Genomic DNA, 19,070 nt, shown 5'->3' with positions numbered 1-19,070 from the left:
TAATTTTGTCTTTTGTAGGTTTTGTATGCTTTATGGCCAATGTGAACATGCGTTTATATGCTGCATATATACCTACTCAAACCAAGCTTAATTTTTGTGTTTTTTTTTTCTTTGTATTTTTGCATTCTGTTCAAGCTGGGGTGTGCCCTACCTCTCCTGAGCTGGAAATTGTATTTAAAGGCTGCTCCTGACTGGTGTCCACTGTTTGGAACCTGATCCTTTTGTCTGCCCTTATTCACACACTGACATCAACTTTGACACATGATAAGGTTTTTCATATTAGACAGTGTAGGACTGCCCCGACCACAGAGTCACCTTGTCGATGGTGGGATGGCTTTTATGCTATATTTGATCAAATACAGTATTACTAAGAACTCTGTATAATTAAAGAATATTTAGAATTGAGAGTCCTCAGTGGTTGATACCTTTTAATGGCTAACTGAAAAGATGGTAACACATTGCAAGCTTTCAAGACCACTCAGGTCTCTTCATCAGGCTAACTAATACAACATCTGAAGAATCACATATTTATACACAAAACAGCACAGAAATAACGCAATAGATAAGACAGCTACAAACAAGACACAACTGACCTAATGAATAAACTAGCAGCAATAGGTCCTCTACCAGAAGGAACCATCCTGGCCACCATGGATGTGGAGTCTTTGTACTCTAATATCCCACACCAGGATGGATTAAATGCCTGCAAAGTCTTCATGGAAAACACCGGGAATGATGCGAATTCTGTGGTGAAACTCACAAAATTTATCCTCACTCACAATTGCTTTGAATTTGACAACAAGATCTATATACAGAAGACTGGCACAGCTATGTGAATTAAAATGGCTCCACAGTATGCAAATCTTTTCATGGCCAAGCTTGAAAGCGACTTTTTGTCCTCATGTCCCATCAGGCCTCTGGCCTACTACCGCTACATTGATGATATTTTAATCATCTGGACGGAGTCTGTGCAACAGCTAAAGGCGTTCCACGAACATTTTAATCAATTTCATTCCACCATCAACTTAACACTCAACTACTCCAGCACTGATATTAACTTTTCAGACACCATCATTAAGCTAAAGAACAATGAAATAAAAACATCAGAAGCCAATCGACCGTCCAACATACCTTAAATGGGACAGTTTCCATCCAAAACACATAAAAATCTCTATTGGCTACAGCCAAGCCATCAGATACAATGGTATGTCTCTAACCATGGGGTTGGAACAAACACCTTGGTCGCCTCAGAAAGACCTTTTTGAATCATGGCTACCATCCAAGAACAATTGAAAACCAAATTACAAGAGCCACCAGAATATCAAGGAATCACCTGCTACATTACAAAGTTAAAGATGAAAATAACTGGGTGCCTCTAGTGGTCACCTACAATCCAAATCTGGAGGTGCTAAGGGGAGCTGCACGGAAATTACAACCTCTACTACAAAAAGATGCCCAATTACAATCCATATTTCCAGACCCCCCACTGCTGTGTTTTAGGCAACCCCCAAATTTAAGAAGCATCATTGTCAGAAGCTCCCTGTTCTCCCCAACAGCTGCGGGAACCTTTCCTTGCAACCAGAAAAAATGTAAACCCTGTCCATATATGACCACGGACTAGATAAAGATCCCCAACTCACATCTGGACTACAAGATCCCAAGTACTTTCAGCTGCATCACATCTAATGTGGTGTACCTAATTATTTGTACTAAATGTCCATCTGGGGGTCTGTATGTGGGGGAGACAGAACAAAAACTGAGAACAAGGATGAATTCTCATTGTCACACAAAAAGAGAAAAAAGAATGGATCTACCTGTGCCAAAACATTTTTGTAACCCGGGTCATAGCATGATGGACATTAAATTACATGTATTAAAAGATAACCAAGTCTCAGAGACACAGAAGAGTCCGGGAGTACAAATTTATGACAACTTTTGACACACTCAGTGCAGGAATGAATGTGTCGCATGGATTTATGTTGTGAGTTCATTTTCCCCTTCACTACTGAGGCCCGAGGAACTCCCTCTTCTGGTGAAGAAAGGTAGTGAGCCTGATTGTCAAACACCTGGGGCTGATGATGATGACTGGCTGAGTGGAGTTAATGACTGGATATAAGGCTGCCGACGCCCTTCTGGCCTGCGGGTGATTTCTCTGTGGACTTCTAGGAAACCAGTCTGATTCCTGCTCATCTAAAGCTAAGATTTCTGCTTTGCCTTTTTGCATTAGTGCTTTGTTTTCCTTGCTTTTCTGGATTCTGCCATTCCCTGCTGGGGTGAGCTGAATCTCCTTTTGCCTGTTGCTCTGTCTTCAGAATATTCCTGAGTACTGACATAGCTTTTTTGAAGCCTAGCGTCTTCAGGGCCTTTTTACTGTCAGTTGGTTGGCTCTTATTTTCATAGGGTTTTTCACGGATTGCAGACAGCAGCCTTCCTGTCCTTTCCTATCTAAGCTGGCGTGGGCCCCATCTTTGCTCAGTCTATCTTTCTGTCTGTGTTTTGTTCTTTATTCTTGCTTCACCGTCATTATATGTGGGGGGCTGCCTTTTGCTTTGGGGTCTGCTCTGGGGCAGTTTAGATTTCCCTTTCTGTCTTTAGGCTATGTAGTCCTCCGGCTGTGATCGAGGGGCCTAGGGCATCGTAGGAGACCCCCACGGCTACTGCTAGTTGTGTTGATAGGTTCAGGGGTCTGCAATCCGATAGCTGCCAACTTCTCTGGTTTTCTGGACTTAGCTAGCATTTCTATTTTTGCCTCCTACGGTGACTCAATCATAACAGATTTATGTCTTTTTACATCAATTAAGGAATTTGCTCTTCAGACCTTCTGGGGTCATCACACAACACAGAACAAGACCCCAATCAGAGGGCAATAAAACTTTCACACTTATTATCTATGAACTGTTCCAGTATTTATGTTTAGCCATCTCCTATAATGACAATTCTGCATCACATTACTTGTCTTATCTATTGCATTATTTCTGTGCTGTTTTATAAATATGCGATTCTTCAGATGTTGTATTAGTCTAGCCTGATGAAGAGACCTGAGTAGTCTCGAAAGCTTGCAATGTGTTACCATCTTTTCAGTTAACCATTAAGGGTATGTGCACACGCTGCGGATTCTGCTGCGGATTCATAGCAGATCTGGCCCTGCGGATCTGCAGCAGATTCTGCTGCGTTTACATTTCCATTCAAGTCTACCTATTTTCAAAAACGCAGTGCACATGCTGCGGATTTGCTGCAGGTTCAAATCCGCAGCATGTCAATTCTTTCTGCGGATTCCACTGTGTTTTGACACCTGCTCCATTGTACAGGTGTCAAAACGCAGGGGAAAAATGCAGGTAAACCCGCAGGTAAAATGCAAGTCATTTTACCTGCAGATTACCTGCAAATCCGCACGGAAAAATCCGCAGCAGAATCCACAGTGTGTGCACGTACCCTAAAAGGTATCAACCACTGAGGGCTCTCAATTCTAAATATTTATATTCTGTATATTTCTAGTGCGCCTTTCAGTGTTTAAATATAAAATCAATCTTGGGCTGCTCTTTTATCTCGATACACAAATCCCCACGTCCGCACGCTCCGTTGGATATTATATGCTACCCGGGTTGGTTTCTGACCTGATATAAGCCTTCTGTCAGATGGGGCTTATTTCGAAAGAGGAATTGGTGGCAGCAAACTGTACTGTTTTAGTGAGGAACTCTGACAGTTACGGCCGGGAGGTTTATATATATATATATATATATATATATATATACTAGCTGAAGAGTCCGGCGCTGCCCGGGCATAGTAACTAACTACGGTTAGTTATAACAAATTATAATGATTATATATATATATATATATATAAAGCTGAGTGTAGAGCCCCGCCCACTCCGCATAGCCACATTCACTATAATATCCCACATCGTCCCATCAGCCAGAGCCACTGGACTACTACTCCTAATATCCCACATCATCTCGTCAGCCAGAGCCACCAGACTACTATCCCTAATATCCCACATCATCTCTTCAGCCAGAGCCACTGGACTACTACCCCTAATAAGCCACATGATCCCGTCAGCCTGGGGTCAGAACCAGAGAGCTAAGTGGAACGGTCCTAACTTCTGTCATGATCTGAAGTGGATCTGACAGTTTTAAATGAACAAAGTGGTGTGATTGCCCCTGGTGGCCATTAGAATTATTACACGTGGTGTCGTTCATTCTAAGTTGCCCCGGTGGTGGTGAGCGGTAGTGCACTTTAGTTCTTTGGTTTAATGTGCACGTATTATAGGTCAGGTGTGACGCTCTATAAAAGAGTGTCAGGTGTGTGCAATCACTTGTTGGTGATATTGTGAGTTATTTTCAAGTAAGCCTGGGTGAAGGAAGGAGCTGAACACGAGTCCTGTGCACCCTGGCCAGAGGGGTTGAGTCAGCTATGGAGTCTCCAAGGAGTGCTGGCATGGATTGGTGGAGTTAATCGTTGGAGTCTGCAAGAAGGGCTGGCATGGCGTGGTGGAGTCGCAGTTTATGGTGTCAGCAGGAAGTGCTTGCATTGCTTGGTGGAGTGGCGATTATGGTGAGAGTTGCACTCAGCATGCTGGACTTGGTTGCTGAAAGCTGGACTCAAGCATGCTTGACTTCTTGACAGAAAAGTTGGACTCGAGCATGCTGGACTTTTTGGCAGAAGCTGGACTCATCCTTGGGACTCTGTTTACTGGGCAGCTGCAACTGGTGGTGGACTCTGCTCCAAGTCTGCACTATGGTGATGGATCCGGTTATGGTGATGGATCCAGGTGGAGGAGAAGATGCATGCAGGTGGTGGGCTCTGTTGCTAGGAGCGTACGCAACAGAGGAAAGCTAAGTGGTGTTTCCCCTGTTTTGTCATCTTTCCTCATGTGTGTTTTAGTGCAGTGGTGGGATTAGTTTCCCCACCGACTAATTCCCTAGTGAGGGTTTAGGTCAGGGCGAGCTAGGGTTTTTAGGTTCCTGTGCGCGCCCAGTGCGGAACCGGCATAGGGAACGTTAGGAGTGCAGGGACACTGGCTCAGGGGAGCTCAGGAGGTCCCTATCGCAGGGCCCACCATTGTTATTGTTTCCCAGGTTTCCCTTATTGTTTAAATTCACCTTACTGGAGGCGGGGTTTCCAGACTTGTATATACATGTAATGTCTAAATTCGCCAGTTGGAGGCGGTGTAAAAAGGCTGCACATGTTTATTATTTAAATTCGCCCCACAGGAGGCGGTGTATCCAGGGTCACGTGTGTCATATGGGTTCGCCTTGCGGTACCCGCTGCGTCCAGACACACGTGACCGTGACAACTTCCATACCGGGGATCCCTTTAAGAGAGGCCTGGTGTCAGAACCAGAGAGCTGAGTGGATTTGCCCTGACTTCCATACCAATGATCCCTTTAATACAGGGTTCCCCAACTCCAGTCCTCAAGGCCCACCAACAGATCATGTTTTCATGATTTCCTTTGTATTGCACAGGTGAAGCAATTATCACCTGAGCAATACTAAGGAAATCCTGAAAACATGATCTGTTGGTGGGCCTTGAGGACTGGAGTTGGGGAACCCTGTTTTTATAGAAGCCTGGGGTGAGAATCAGAGCGCTGAGGGATTTACCATAACTTCCATACCGGAGATCCCTTTAAGGGAGGCCTGGGGTCAGTACCAAAGCGCAGAGTGGATTTGCCCTCACTTCCATACCGGGGATCCCTTTAAGAGAGCCTGGGATCAGAACCAGAGCGCTGAGTGGATTTGCCCTGACTTGCATACCAATGATCCCTTTAATAGAACCCTGGGGTCAGAATCAGAGCGCTGAGGGATTTGCCCTAACTTCCATACAGGAGATCCCTTTAAGAGAGCCTGGGGTCAGTACCAGAGCATTTGAAGGCAACTGCCCTGACTTCCATATTGGAGATCCCTTTAAGAAAGGCCTGGGGTCGGTACCAAAGCGCAAAGTGGATTTGCCCTAAATTCCATACCAATGATCCCTTTAAGAGAAACTAGGGTCAGAACCACAGAGCTGAGGGGAGCGGTCCTAACTTCCATACCGGAGATCCCTTTAAGAGAGGCCTGGGGTCAAAACCAAAGCGCAGGATGGATTTGCTCTGACTTCCATACCAATGATCCCTTTAAGAGGGAAGATGTGCCTATATGATGGAGGATGTATGATGTGCATATGGGCACGGGAGGGGGGTTCATTCCTGTCATGTTCCCTGCGCTCCTATCTGGGGGGCAGAAAATGGCTGGAAGCTTATGTTCCCATGTTAGATTTCTCCCACCATGTCAGTGTCTGCTGAGGTGTTGTCAAGTGGGAAAACTTGCTCATAGCAACCAATCACAGCTCAGCTCCTTTTAACCAGCTCTGGTGAAATGAGAGATGCTTAGTGATTGGTTGCAAGGAAAACTGTTGCTCATAGCAACCAATCATAGCTCAGCATCTTTTGAACAGCTCTGTTGAAATGAAAGATGCTTCGTGATTGGTTGGTGATAAACACACACACACATACATTCAGTTTTATATATAGAGATATCCCCAGCCTGGACTAGTGATATATACCCCCTCACTGGGAGAGCCTCATTCACTCGTACCTATAAGGGAAGCCTTTCCGGCAATTATTTGCTCTCGGTGCAGTTCCCTGACTGACCTGGGGCAAGTGGTGGCGCCAGAGAGCCGATCCCTGCTGGGTCCTTCTCTCCCCTCCCCCGAGTTGAGCGAAGTCAACATCCCCTTCCCCTGTGTGATTCGTTACACCCTCCTCAAACATTTCAACAAATGAGAACATAAATACTAAAAGAAGAATTTTCATAAAGTTCAATATTCTTACTATATATAAAAGTTTGCAAAACAATACAATATCCAGTTCTGTAGACAGATTCTCTCAAAACGTGGTAATTGCAGCTAATAATTTATTGAAAGGGAAAAGCCTACCTGCTAGGAGAACGGCAAACAATTGGAGCATCATGGCGGTAGAGACTCACTGCAGGTTGAATGCTGAATGATCCCCCCCATATATAGTGAAACACAGTCCTTCACACTTCAGGGACATCAACTTCTGACAACAGCGTGCTGCCAAGTGCACATTTTCTCACTCTAAATGTGACAGGCGATGTATGGCCTTCAACTTATTTTTATTTTTTTGCTATTACTAGAATTTCTATTTTCTTATAGGATAGATTAGATATGTTGTTTTTTTTCGTGCAAAATCGGACTGGACTCTTGCTTATCACTCCAGAATGTCTTTGTATAGCATACATATGAATTATATGCTATACCGCACAGCACCTCCATCATTTACACAATCCGACACAGACTCAATGTCCCCTTTGCCACATAATACAATATAACAATCCCAAAGGCTATATAATAAGTTGGGGACCCTGTTACAGACTTTGAATTAGGGCCAAGAAGATGTAAGTTACTCAAAACCAAAAAGAAAAGAACTGGAGTATAAGTTGGTATACATGCAATGTGCAGGAGCATGTTCACACTGGCCATTATCAGACAAAACCTAAGATAGAAACATCTGTAATATAATCGTGGGAGCGTCACTCTGTCTGAAGCCTTTATAAACTGCGCAAGCACGATGCGCCTGCGCAGTCTTGACGCATCCCCCACAGAGTGCGTAAGCACTGAACACATACCGCGATCTCCGCAACACCTTACCGAACCCGGTGTTTCTGTTACTGGTGGGGTCTTGCGTCTTCAGGTGATGTCCGGACAGGCCGGGTTGTAGCGCCGGACTCGGCGCCTGCGCAGTCCTCACTCTCTGCCGCCATTTTCTTGAAGACACACTGCAGTGTGTCTTCAAGAACATAGCAGCGGAAAGCGAGGACTGCGCAGACGCCGAGTCCGGCACCACAACACGCCCACTCCAGTCATGAATCGGCGCCTGCGCAGTCCGCACTTACCGCTGCCATTTTCTTGAAGACACAGTGCAGTGTGTCTTCAGCAATATGGCGCCGGACAGCGGGTATGGGCATGCGCGTACTCCGGTGCCAGACTCCGGCCTCCAGCAGAACCAGACAGCGCTGGACACAGGGACGAAAGGTGAGTATAAATGTTTTTTTATGTGTTCAGTTTAATAGGGGTAGGGGGACCATTTATATCAGGATTGGGGGGTGAGGGGACCATGAATACCACAAAAGGGGGGTGAGGGGACCATGCATACCACGAAAGGGGGGTGAGGGGACCATGCATACCACGAAAGGGTGGTGAGGGGACCATGCATACCACGAAAGGAGGGTGAGGGGACCATGCATACCACGAAAGGGAGGTGAGGGGACCATGCATACCACAAAATGGGGGTGAGGGGACCATGCATATTAAGATAGGGGAGTAAGGGGGCCATGCATACGAGGATAGGGGGGTGAGAGGGCAATGCATACCAGGAAAGGGGGGTGAGAGGGCCATGCATACCAGGATTGGGGGGTGAGAGGGCCATGCATACCAGGATTAGGGGGTGAGAGGACCATGCATACCAGGATAGGGGGGTGAGGACACCATGCATACCAGGATTGGGGGGTGAGAGGACCATGCATACCAGGATTGGGGGATGAGGGCACCATGCATACCACGATAGGGATGAGGGGGTACCATGCCACAACTGTATGTACTGTACATGTGTCATGACAGCTACTTAGACTATACCGTTGTGGCCAAAAGTATTGACACCCCTGCAATTCTGTCAGATAATACTCAGCTTCTTCCTGAAAATGATTGCAAACACAAATTCTTTGGTATTATTATCTTCATTTAATTTGTCTTAAATGAAAAAACACAAAAAGAATTGTCCTAAAGCCAAATTGGATATAATTCCACACCAAACATAAAAAAGAGGGTGGACAAAAGTATTGGCACTGTTCGAAAAATCATGTGATGCTTCTCTAATTTGTGTAATTAACAGCACCTGTAACTTAGGCCTGTTTCACACTTCCGTTTTTTCAAATCCGTCAAAATCCGTTGGTTTCCGTAAAAAAACGGATCCGTCATTTTTTTGCAGGATCCGTTTTTGTCCCATAGCAGTTACCGCAGATCCGTCAAAAAACGGATCCGTTTTTTTAAAAACGGATCCGTTTGCATCCGTTTCCGTCAAAAAAATGGAAACGGATCCGTTTGGCGGACACAAAAACGGAAGTGTGAAACAGGCCTTACCTGTGGCACCTAACAGGTATTGGCAATAACTAAATCACACTTGCAGCCAGTTGACATGGATTAAAGTTGACTCAACCTCTGTCCTGTGTCCTTGTGTGTACCACATTGAGCATGGAGAAAAGAAAGAAGACCAAAGAACTGTCTGAGGACTTGAGAAACCAAATTGTGAGGAAGCATGAGCAATCTCAAGGCTACAAGTCCATCTCCAAAGACCTGAATGTTCCTGTGTCTACCGTGCGCAGTGTCATCAAGAAGTTTAAAGCCCATGGCACTGTGGCTAAACTCCCTAGATGTGGACAGAAAAGAAAAATTGACAAGAGATTTCAACGCAAGATTGTGCGGATGTTGGATAAAGAACCTCGACTAACATCCAAACAAGTTCAAGCTGCCCTGCAGTCCGAGGGTACAACAGTGTCAACCCGTACTATCCGTCGGTGTCTGAATGAAAATGGACTGTATGGTAGGAGACCCAGGAAGACCCCACTTCTTACCCCGAGACATAAAAAAGCCAGGCTGGAGTTTGCCAAAACAACTTACCTGAAAAAGCCTAAAACGTTTTGGAAGAATGTTGTCTGGTCAGATGAGACAAAAGTAGAGCTTTTTGGGCAAAGGCATCAACATAGAGTTTACAGGAGAAAAAAAGAGGCATTCAAAGAAAAGAACACGGTCCCTACAGTCAAATATGGCGGAGGTTCCCTGATGTTTTGGGGTTGCTTTGCTGCCTCTGGCACTGGACTGCTTGACTGTGTGCATGGCATTATGAAGTCTGAAGACTACCAACAAATTTTGCAGCATAATGTAGGGCCCAGTGTGAGAAAGCTGGGTCTCCCTCAGAGGTCATGGGTCTTCCAACAGGACAATGACCCAAAACACACTTCAAAAAGCACTAGAAAATGGTTTGAGAGAAAGCACTGGAGACTTCTAAAGTGGCCAGCAATGAGTCCAGAACTGAATCCCATAGAACACCTGTGGAGAGATCTAAAAATGGCAGTTTGGAGAAGGCACCCTTCAAATATCAGGGACCTGGAGCAGTTTGCCAAAGGAGAATGGTCTAAAATTCCAGCAGAGCATTGTAAGAAACTCATTGATGGTTACCGGAAGCGGTTGGTCGCAGTTATTTTGGCTAAAGGTTGTGCAACCAAGGCTGAGGGTGCCAATACTTTTGTCTGGCCCATTTTTGGACTTTTGTGTGAAATGATCAATGTTTTGCTTTTTGCTTCATTCTCTTTTGTGTTTTTTCATTTAAGACAAATTAAATGAAGATAATAATACCAAAGAATTTGTGTTTGCAATCATTTTCATGAAGAAACTGAGTATTATCTGACAGAATTGCAGGGGTGTCAATACTTTTGGCCACAACTGTACATACATGGATTTTTACTTAACCAAACCAAGGACGAAGAGACTAGCTGTTCCACATTATAATGGAGGCTGGAGAGCAGCGTCCCTCCATAGTGATGTCGCCCCTTAGGGAAACTTGTAGTCCTTGCCCCAAAGACACACATCCCTCTACACAGACACACAGCGAGCTGGGGTGACTGCCCCAAGTGTTACCTGTGGGATACGCTCTGTTACCTAATGACAAACAGGGAAAGAAAAAAAAATAATGAATAAGGTAATTATTGTATTTTACAATTATTTTTATTCTATGTCCTATTAGTGTTCATAGTAGAGTGATAGCACAGCTCTACTAACCCTCCCCTCCTGCATGTCAGCTCCCCCTCCCCCCACCCGACAGGGACAGCCTGTATCCCTTCCGTGCCCCCCCACAGCTGACACCATAGACTGTGCTGAGTTCCCTCCATCCTCAGCCTGTAGGTGCCTGTGGCAGCCTGCAGAGGCCTGTGGGAGCCTGAAGGGGCCTGGGGGAGCCTGTGACAGCCGGCAGGGGCCTGGGGAGCCTCTGACAGCCTGCAGGGGCCTGTGGCAGCCTGCAGGGGGCTGTAGGGGCCTGTGACAGCCTGTAGAGGCCTGTGGCGGCCTGTAGGGGGCTTTGGGAGCCTGCTGAAGCCTGTGGGCCAGTGCAGGGGCCTGTCAGAGCCTGTGGGAGGCAGTGGGAAGCCGTGAGAGGCTATGGGAAGCTGTGAGAGGCTGTAAGAGGCTGTGGGAAGCTGTCAGAGGATGGAGGAGGCTGTGCAAAGCTGTCAGAGGATGGAGGAGGCTGAGGGAAGCTGTCAGAAGATGGAGGAGACTGTGGGAAGCTGTCAGAGGATGGAGGAGGCTATGGAAAGCTGTCAGAGGATGGAGGAGGCTGTGAAAAGCTGTCAGAGGATGGAGGAGGCTGTGGGAAGCTGTCAGTGGATGGAGGAGGGTGTGTGGTGCTGTAGAGGGGGCTGCGGGAGTCCGTGGGCCTGGGCAGGGGGCTGCAGGAGGCTGTGTGGCCACACAGCCCCTTGGTGTGACTTCCCCAAATGTCATGATAGCTGACTGTATATACATGTATACACATACATGTATGTACATGGGTCATGACAGTTACCTAGACGGGATTTGGATGTTTCGCCCCCAGCAGTTCGCCCCCCGGGTACATTTCGCCCCCAGCATTTGGCCCCCAGGAGGTTTCGCCCCCGCACATTTCGCCCCCAGCAGTTCGCCCCCGGATTTTTCACCCCCGGATGTCTCGCCCCCGGCAGTTCGCCCCCGGATGTTTCGCCCCCAGCAGTTCGCCCCCGGATGTTTCACCCCCAGCAGTTCGCCCCCAGATATTTCGCCCCCAGCAGTTCGACACCGGATGTTTCACCCCTGGATTTTTCGCCCCCGGCAGTGCGCCCCTGGATGTTTCACCCCAGCAGTTCGCCCCCCGATGTGTCGCCCCCGGATGTTTCGCGCCTGAATTTTTCGCCCCCAGCAGTTTGCCCCCGCATGTTTCCTCTACAGCATTTTGTCCCTGGAAGTGTCACCATCTGATGTTTTGCCCCTAGCATTTTGACCCCAGTTGTTTCACCCTCAGCTTTTGGGGTCAACATACAGGGAACAAAACATCTAGGGCTGAACATACCTGGGGGTAAAATATACAGGACCCCAATTGCTGGGGATTCTTGTGGCTGCCTTTTCAGCAGCTCTATTGGCTGGCCTTAAAGGAGTATTATCACCCTAGAACACAAAAAAACTGACATACTTACCTGTCGCAGCTGCAGCTCTTGGGTCCCGGAATGCAGTCAAGCGGTTCCCCGTGACGTCTTCTCCTGCTTCTGGCTGTCTTTTCATCTTGCCTGGATCACTGATCCATGAAGCATGAAGAATGCCGCAGCAGTGAGGCCGAATGTCTCCTGGCCGCTCACTGACATGACGTCACTCCTGCCCCATTCATCAGTCAATCCAGGGAGCAAGATGCCTCTCCTGTCACCAAAATACTGCTGTGCATGCGCAGTGCCGCGATGAGATCAAGCAGAAGAAGGGGATGCTGGGAAGAAGGAGAGGACTCGAATCCAGCATGGCGATCGCCAGCCCACACAGTCAGGAGAAGATCAGGCAAAGATGAGCAGAAGACCTCTAGGTAAGTACCAGGAGGGGAAGATCGGCAGCATGCTTACCACAACATGATTGCTGAAAGCATGCTGCCTTATTTTGCTGTTCGGCATGAAAATACCCCTTTAATGCAGGCTATGTATGGAAGCAGGGGGACTGTTGACTGACTACAGGGTTAATCCCACCAACCATCTCTGCAGAACTGAGACACTGGCTTTGCTGAACTAAAGTGGTGGTTAACCAACTTCTACAGAACCTCTTTATCAGGTCTTCAGAAGGGGGGTTTTGGGATTAGCCCTCACAGAACACTCTGCCAGTACACCAAAGAATGGAGCAGCAGATAAAAGTGGTATTCTCACGTCCGGATCCCTTTTTCTGTTGATGCCCATTCCTCAGATTAGGTCAAGAATAGGGTCCAGTTGTATTCTGCATTGAACCAGCTGTTTATCAGCAACTTTCAGCACCAACGACAAGGACAAGTGACGGGAAGCTGCAGCCATAGCTCTCCATGATTTCAGTGAGATCCAGGGAAGATGTGACAGCGCTTGGTAAAGAGCGGATCCACCGTGACATGCCTTATACAGGGGCATGCACTGCTCTGTGCAGAGAAATGCATGTTCTGGACGGCACTCAATTGTGTGCATCTGTTCTTTCAGTAACAAATGGCCCTTTGGGGACAACCATTAAATTGGTGTGGCCCTTGGTGAATATGAGTTTGACACCCCTGATCTAAGACAAGTGACCATCATTTTACTGTCATGTACTAGTGGTGTTACACTTAATGGCTTCTTTTTGTCATCCATTACATATCATACTATATCTAGTGATGAGCAAACCCGATCTGGAAAGTTCAGGTTCCGTATTGAACATTGCCTGCTCGGGTTCAACCACACCGACCCAAAACAGGCAATGTTTGGAGTTTGCTCATCAGAAAATAAAAATCGCTTCTCTCCCCTTTGCTGAGGTCCCTACCTATGTGGATAGTCTTCTTGATCAAGGGAATCCCTAGCTAGGATAATGAAAGGGATTCCCTCGGGAACGATGACATATTCACACAATGTGCAAGTGCATGGAAGAGGATTGAAGAGGACCCTCCGCGTCTGTCGGTACCTCATAGAACCATAGGAAAAAGGATGATCACAAGGCAATTATTTGTGTGTATAAAAATATAATTTTTATTGAAACAAATTCATTAAAACCATACTGCCAAAACTGGGGAAGTAGGAGAGTACAGATACACTCATTGCTCACAGTCACTCATTAAACGCGCAAATCCAGGAAGAGACAGCTACCACGAAAACGGATAGCCATAGGGACTGCCAGCAATATATTGCAGCTACAAGGGGCAGAACTGAAAAAGCCCTAATAATAAACTACTACAAATATTAAAATAGCCATAATTATATTGCAAGCTGTATAGGCCTCATCACAGATTATGATCTAGATGTCAACCATAAAACAATGCCGCTTGCCTGGCAATAACCCTCATCCCCATAATTACAATAATACTCAGCAAATATAATCAGATAACCCTGGTCACTTCTGGTCCGCGCGACTGGAAGTAACGCTCACCACCTGGATGTGACGTGTCACATCCGGGTGGTGAGCGTCACTTCCGGTCGCGCGGTATACCACGCTGCGGCTGGGAGATATAAATAATGGAGACACCTGGTTGGTAGCAGGCCCCTTGAGAAAGGAGCCAAAATGCGCGTCGGGGCGGACGCGCTAGTCCAGGAGGTAGCGACACCCTGTATAAAAGATACCCAAAGGTAATTTTACCTGATTATATTAAAAAACACACTCTCCTTGAAAAAACAAATGCGAAACGCGCAATGGGGTACCGCCACTACTTAAGGTAATGTAGCAACACTTTTTCTTTTATATATCTTCCTTATACCTTAGCTTTCAAATCTCTAATATGTACTCTGGTCATTTCTGCCACATGGATTAACTTTTCTCTACCTGGAGTTGCATATTTTTTCTTGGACACATAGGCTAGTTTCACACTAGCGTTACTGGGCGCAGAGCAGGGCTGCCACTAAGCTCCGCCCCCGGCCGTGCCTCCTCCGGTCAGCTCCTCCTCTGATCGCATGACGCTGCATGCGATCAGTATACGCTATACTTAGCGTTGGGTACGCTGGTCGTGCGCTGGTACACTTTTGCCAGCGCATCCGCCCTTTCTGCGCTGCGCCGACGTGCGCCAAACGCACTGTGTTGCATTTTTGTGCACTCGGTGCAGCGCAAAAAGGGCGGATACGTGACAGAGAATTTTGGGATGAATTCACAATAAATTTTCCTAATCAGAAGCATCCGTTGTTCATATCTCACATTAAAAACTCACATTTTGCTTCAGATTTTCTGATTTTATAACAGAAACGTTAAACTGAAGCAAAATCTGGTGTGAAGGAGCTAAACAATAGTTTTTTCTACGACATGTATTGTCCCAGTGGAAAATGATATATTCCTGTTTAAAAATGCTTCCAAGCTTCAAAAATGTCACATTTTCAAAGTCGTGAAAAGAATAACAGCAGCAGAAACTAGCAAAATGCAGAATGCATGATAATAAAAGGTTTACATCAGGAAAAATGAGCAAACATGTAAGAAGTATTTGTGAAAAAAAGCATACTAACTCAACGGTTCATTAGGTCGGGGTCATATGCAGCGTAAATGTCTAAATCCCATCCACATGCTCATGAAAAAATGCACAGTTAAAAAAAAATGACATGCAGTGCAGCAGCGGCGTACCTACCATGTAGGCAAGGGACGCCACTGCCCCGGGCCATCAGGGGCCTGCCATCAAGGGGTGTAATGCGCCCCTGAACAGTGGGTCCCCTGGACCTATCATGCTCTAGTAGGTGCCTGTCTCCTCCTGGAGCATGGCAAGGAGAAACTAATACTCACTGCCTGCTGCTGCTGCGCTGCTTTCCTCACTCTGCTTCGATGCAGATCCTGAGACGTGAGTGATCACATGATTGCATACATCATTCCAGGTCCTGTATCAAAGCAGCGTGTGGCAGCAGGTGGTGAATATTAATTTACCCCCTGCCATGCTTCGGTAAGTGACCGGCACCTACCGGGGCATGGTGTACCCTCTTCCCAGCACTAATTCAGCATTGGAACTTCATTTCAGGCTGTTGGCACGGGGCATGGCTAAAGGGGCAGGGCAGAGGTTAGAAGACATGTTAATGAATCCTTAAGGTCCATTCACATGCACTAAGTAGTTGCAGTAGACAATCTGCAGCTAATTTATAGCAGAACATTCTACACTAAAATTGACATCTAGTGATACGATTTTGATGCGACAACCTTGTCCTCTGGCTGTGATTGACAATGGCTGGATACCTGCAAATCATGGTTGGTGGACAAGGTTACCACTCTGCTTATGAACATGGCAGACCACTGAATCTCAAAGGCAGGACTTCTACTTTGAAGCTGAGCAGAGAATCAGACTGCAACTAAACAAGTGAGGCAAAGTTGGAATCAGTAGGCCTCACCCTACATTATACTATCCTCAGTTTCCCTTTAAGGTAAAATAAACACATAGTATTCTATATCAGCACTTTGTAATAGATAATTTTTCACATTTGTGCAACATAAACTTTGCAATAATTCTATATAATGGAAATGTTAAATGCTTACCAGAGTCATGCAGAAGGAACTGCTGCTGGATACCATCAATATTGATCCCCTGGATCTCCTGGGGAATAACAAGTTGATCAAGGGTTTGGGGCAACCTTGGAATATTGCCAAGTTGCCTTGATAATCGTATTGTTCTCTTCATGTGTTGCTTTCTTTGGGAGAAGTGCTACAACATTAGAATGGGCTCCCTAAATGACTTCTAGGAGAATCTGTTGTGGTGTCTCCTGTGTTGTCCTTGCCCTGGTGACTGCCTCATTGACAAGTCGGATTGCTTCAGGTCTTGCTGCTTGTGCTGCGTGGTTGTGGGGATTGGTTACTTTCACCACTTCACCAGATGCTTCATTGGTCCAAACACGTCCCTTGCAAGTCGACCATTTTTCACACACCCAGATGGAATGGATATCGTCAGCCGTTTGGAAAATGCGTAAATGTGATTCTCGTAGACCAACTTCTTACCACATTTGGATAGAACTGAATTCATACTTGTAGAAAGTGAATTGCTGTGGAAGCTGACTGATTTTTTGTGCTAGTACACCTCTCTCTTTGTAGAGATTTTAGACACTGCTATATTCTGATGTAAAGATGGAATAAAAGCTAGTCTAATGTAACTTGCAGGACACCTGACATGAAAATTGTTACATCTGCAACAAAACTTGCAAAAAAGCAGGTAAGTGCTGAGTCAGGTAAAAGTTCACAAAATGTTTTGAGTTTAGAGTGGTTTACGTTCCCATCAGGCCTCATTCTCACTGCATTTTTTTAATTCATTTATTTTTTTCGTGGTATGTTTTTGTAACACAAAAACATTTTAGAAACATTTTGGAAAATGTCTTGTTAAAATTGCGGGCAAAATGCAATCAGTTGTGAGGTTTACAGATGGAAACAGTTGATTTAAAATGTCACAAAAGTGCAGCACTCTGTACAGTATTTTTGTGACATGTGAATTGATGACGGACGGGAATTCATGAACCACAAGGACAAACTGGCGAAACATCCAAACACAAAATTCTGGGGGCAAAACAGGGTACACACATCCGGGGGCAAACTACCGGGGGTGAACTGCTGGGGGCGAAACATCCAGGGGCAAACTTCCGGGAGCGAAACACTTGGGGACGAACTGCTGGAGCAAAAGATTCGGGGGTGAACTGCCGGGGGTGAAAAATCTGGGGGCGAAACGTCCAGTGGCGAGCTGCTGGGGCGAAACATCCGGGGGTGAACTGCTGGGGGCGAAAAATCCAGGGGCGAAACATCCGGGGGGGCAAACCGCTGGGGGCGAAACATCCGGGGGAGAACTGCTTGGGGCGAAACATCCGGGGGCGAACTGCTGGGGGCGAACTGCTGGGGGCGAAATGTGCGGGGGCGAATCCTCCTGGGGGCGAAATGATAGGGGCGAAATGTGCATACATACATGGATTTTTACTTATCCAAACCACTTTTGCTTGACTGAGCCGGAATGTCCACAGTGACCACCCTTTCTGCAGGACATTCCGAACTCTTTTCTGCAATGATGCTTGGTTCGCTTGACTCAAAAGAAGTACTTGCACCACTGCTGCTAGACTGCTGCTGCTGTGATTGTGTGGACTCTGCCGGTAGACTTTCTTCAGTTCTGAAAATGAGAACAGACAATTTAAGTAGCTAGACAACAAACATCAACATGGAGGATACATATAGATGTATGTATACTTACTAGCGCATGCCAAAGACAGGAAGCAGAAAGTGAAGCTGTTTTGTAAATCTGTAGGGCTTCTTTTCTTTACCACCAGCTTCTCCAGACCTCTCCCTCTCAGCTTTGGCCTTTAATTCTCTTTTTAATTGGTCCCTGGCAGATCCCCACTTGGTCTTAATAGATTTCCCTGTAGTGGAAGAAAAAACATAACTCAATTTTGCACTGTTTAAATTGTAAACTACAAGTATATCATGTGATGTGCTGAGTACTTGCATATAAAGCCTTGCTCCTTGACATCTGCGCGCTGCCAGCGGTTTAGAATAAGGGATTGGGCCACATCCTCCCAGGCCCACTCTTTCATGTCCCGGTCGTGATAGCTCTCACACCTGGAATCCCAAATGCAGGGATGATCCTGAAGCAAAAAAGGGGGGTGATCAGCAATAGCATATTTTGGGAAAGAAAACAGCATTTACAAAACATGACTAATCCGCAACCACTCTTTTGCACACTCTGCCAAACCCCTCTTTTGCACACTCAGCCAACCCTTCATTTGCACTCTATGCAACCGCTCTTTTCCACACTCTGCCAACCCTAATTTTGCACGGTATGCAACCCTTCATTTGCACTCTGCAACCCCTCTTTTGCACACTCAGCCAACCCTTCTTTTGAACTCTATGCAACCCCTCTACCTTTTATCACCCCCTCCCATCTCTGTATTGCCCCATCACAGCAAAAAACAACAGTACCCACGGTCCCCTATAACTGCAGCCTCCCCTACACTCCTCTACAACAAAGAGGGGGGGGTCGGGGGGCTTTTCAGCACCCCTACATACCTGAACGAGAACGATGATTCTCTCCAGATCAATCTTGTATTATTTTGTCTCTGCAGGCATGGAGTGATAAACTTCATAATGATAAGCAGGAAGTACATGGGCATGTCCTAGTAAAAATACAGCGTTCCGCAAATACGGTCTTCACGGTGTACCGCAAAATTAACACACTGGGCAAGCTTCCGTTGTTTTTGCGGCCCCATTCATTTTCAATGGAGGCAGTGTCCATAAGCCGTGAAAAATATCGAGCAAGCTCGATATATTTTCACAGCCGTAAATATGGCCCTCACGGCCATACGACGTACGGCACTCCTACGATTTTTTGCGGCCCCATAGA

At 46.3% G+C, this 19,070-nt stretch overlaps 1 protein-coding gene across 1 annotated transcript in view; it reads right to left on the bottom strand.

The window, feature by feature from the left end:
* The window catches only part of PLA2G1B (phospholipase A2 group IB), a 55,456-nt gene extending 36,616 nt beyond the window's left edge, over positions 1 to 18,840 (bottom strand). Inside the window, exons 1-4 of the mRNA XM_073582841.1 lie at positions 18,737 to 18,840; positions 18,177 to 18,289; positions 17,995 to 18,090; positions 17,776 to 17,843 (exon numbers count right to left, since the gene is read on the bottom strand). Of these exons, the coding sequence (XP_073438942.1) occupies positions 17,776 to 17,843; positions 17,995 to 18,090; positions 18,177 to 18,289; positions 18,737 to 18,840 (381 nt within the window). The remainder of the gene's footprint in view (positions 1 to 17,775; positions 17,844 to 17,994; positions 18,091 to 18,176; positions 18,290 to 18,736) is intronic.
* Between the last annotated feature and the right edge of the window lie 230 nt (positions 18,841 to 19,070).

The sequence above is a fragment of the Dendrobates tinctorius genome, unplaced genomic scaffold, assembly GCF_039654945.1.
Source record: "Dendrobates tinctorius isolate UK_male_01 unplaced genomic scaffold, ASM3965494v1 ptg000073l, whole genome shotgun sequence".
NCBI lineage: Eukaryota > Metazoa > Chordata > Amphibia > Anura > Dendrobatidae > Dendrobates > Dendrobates tinctorius.
Note: the sequence above shows the minus strand (reverse complement) of the source record. Positions and strands in the feature narration are given on the sequence as shown.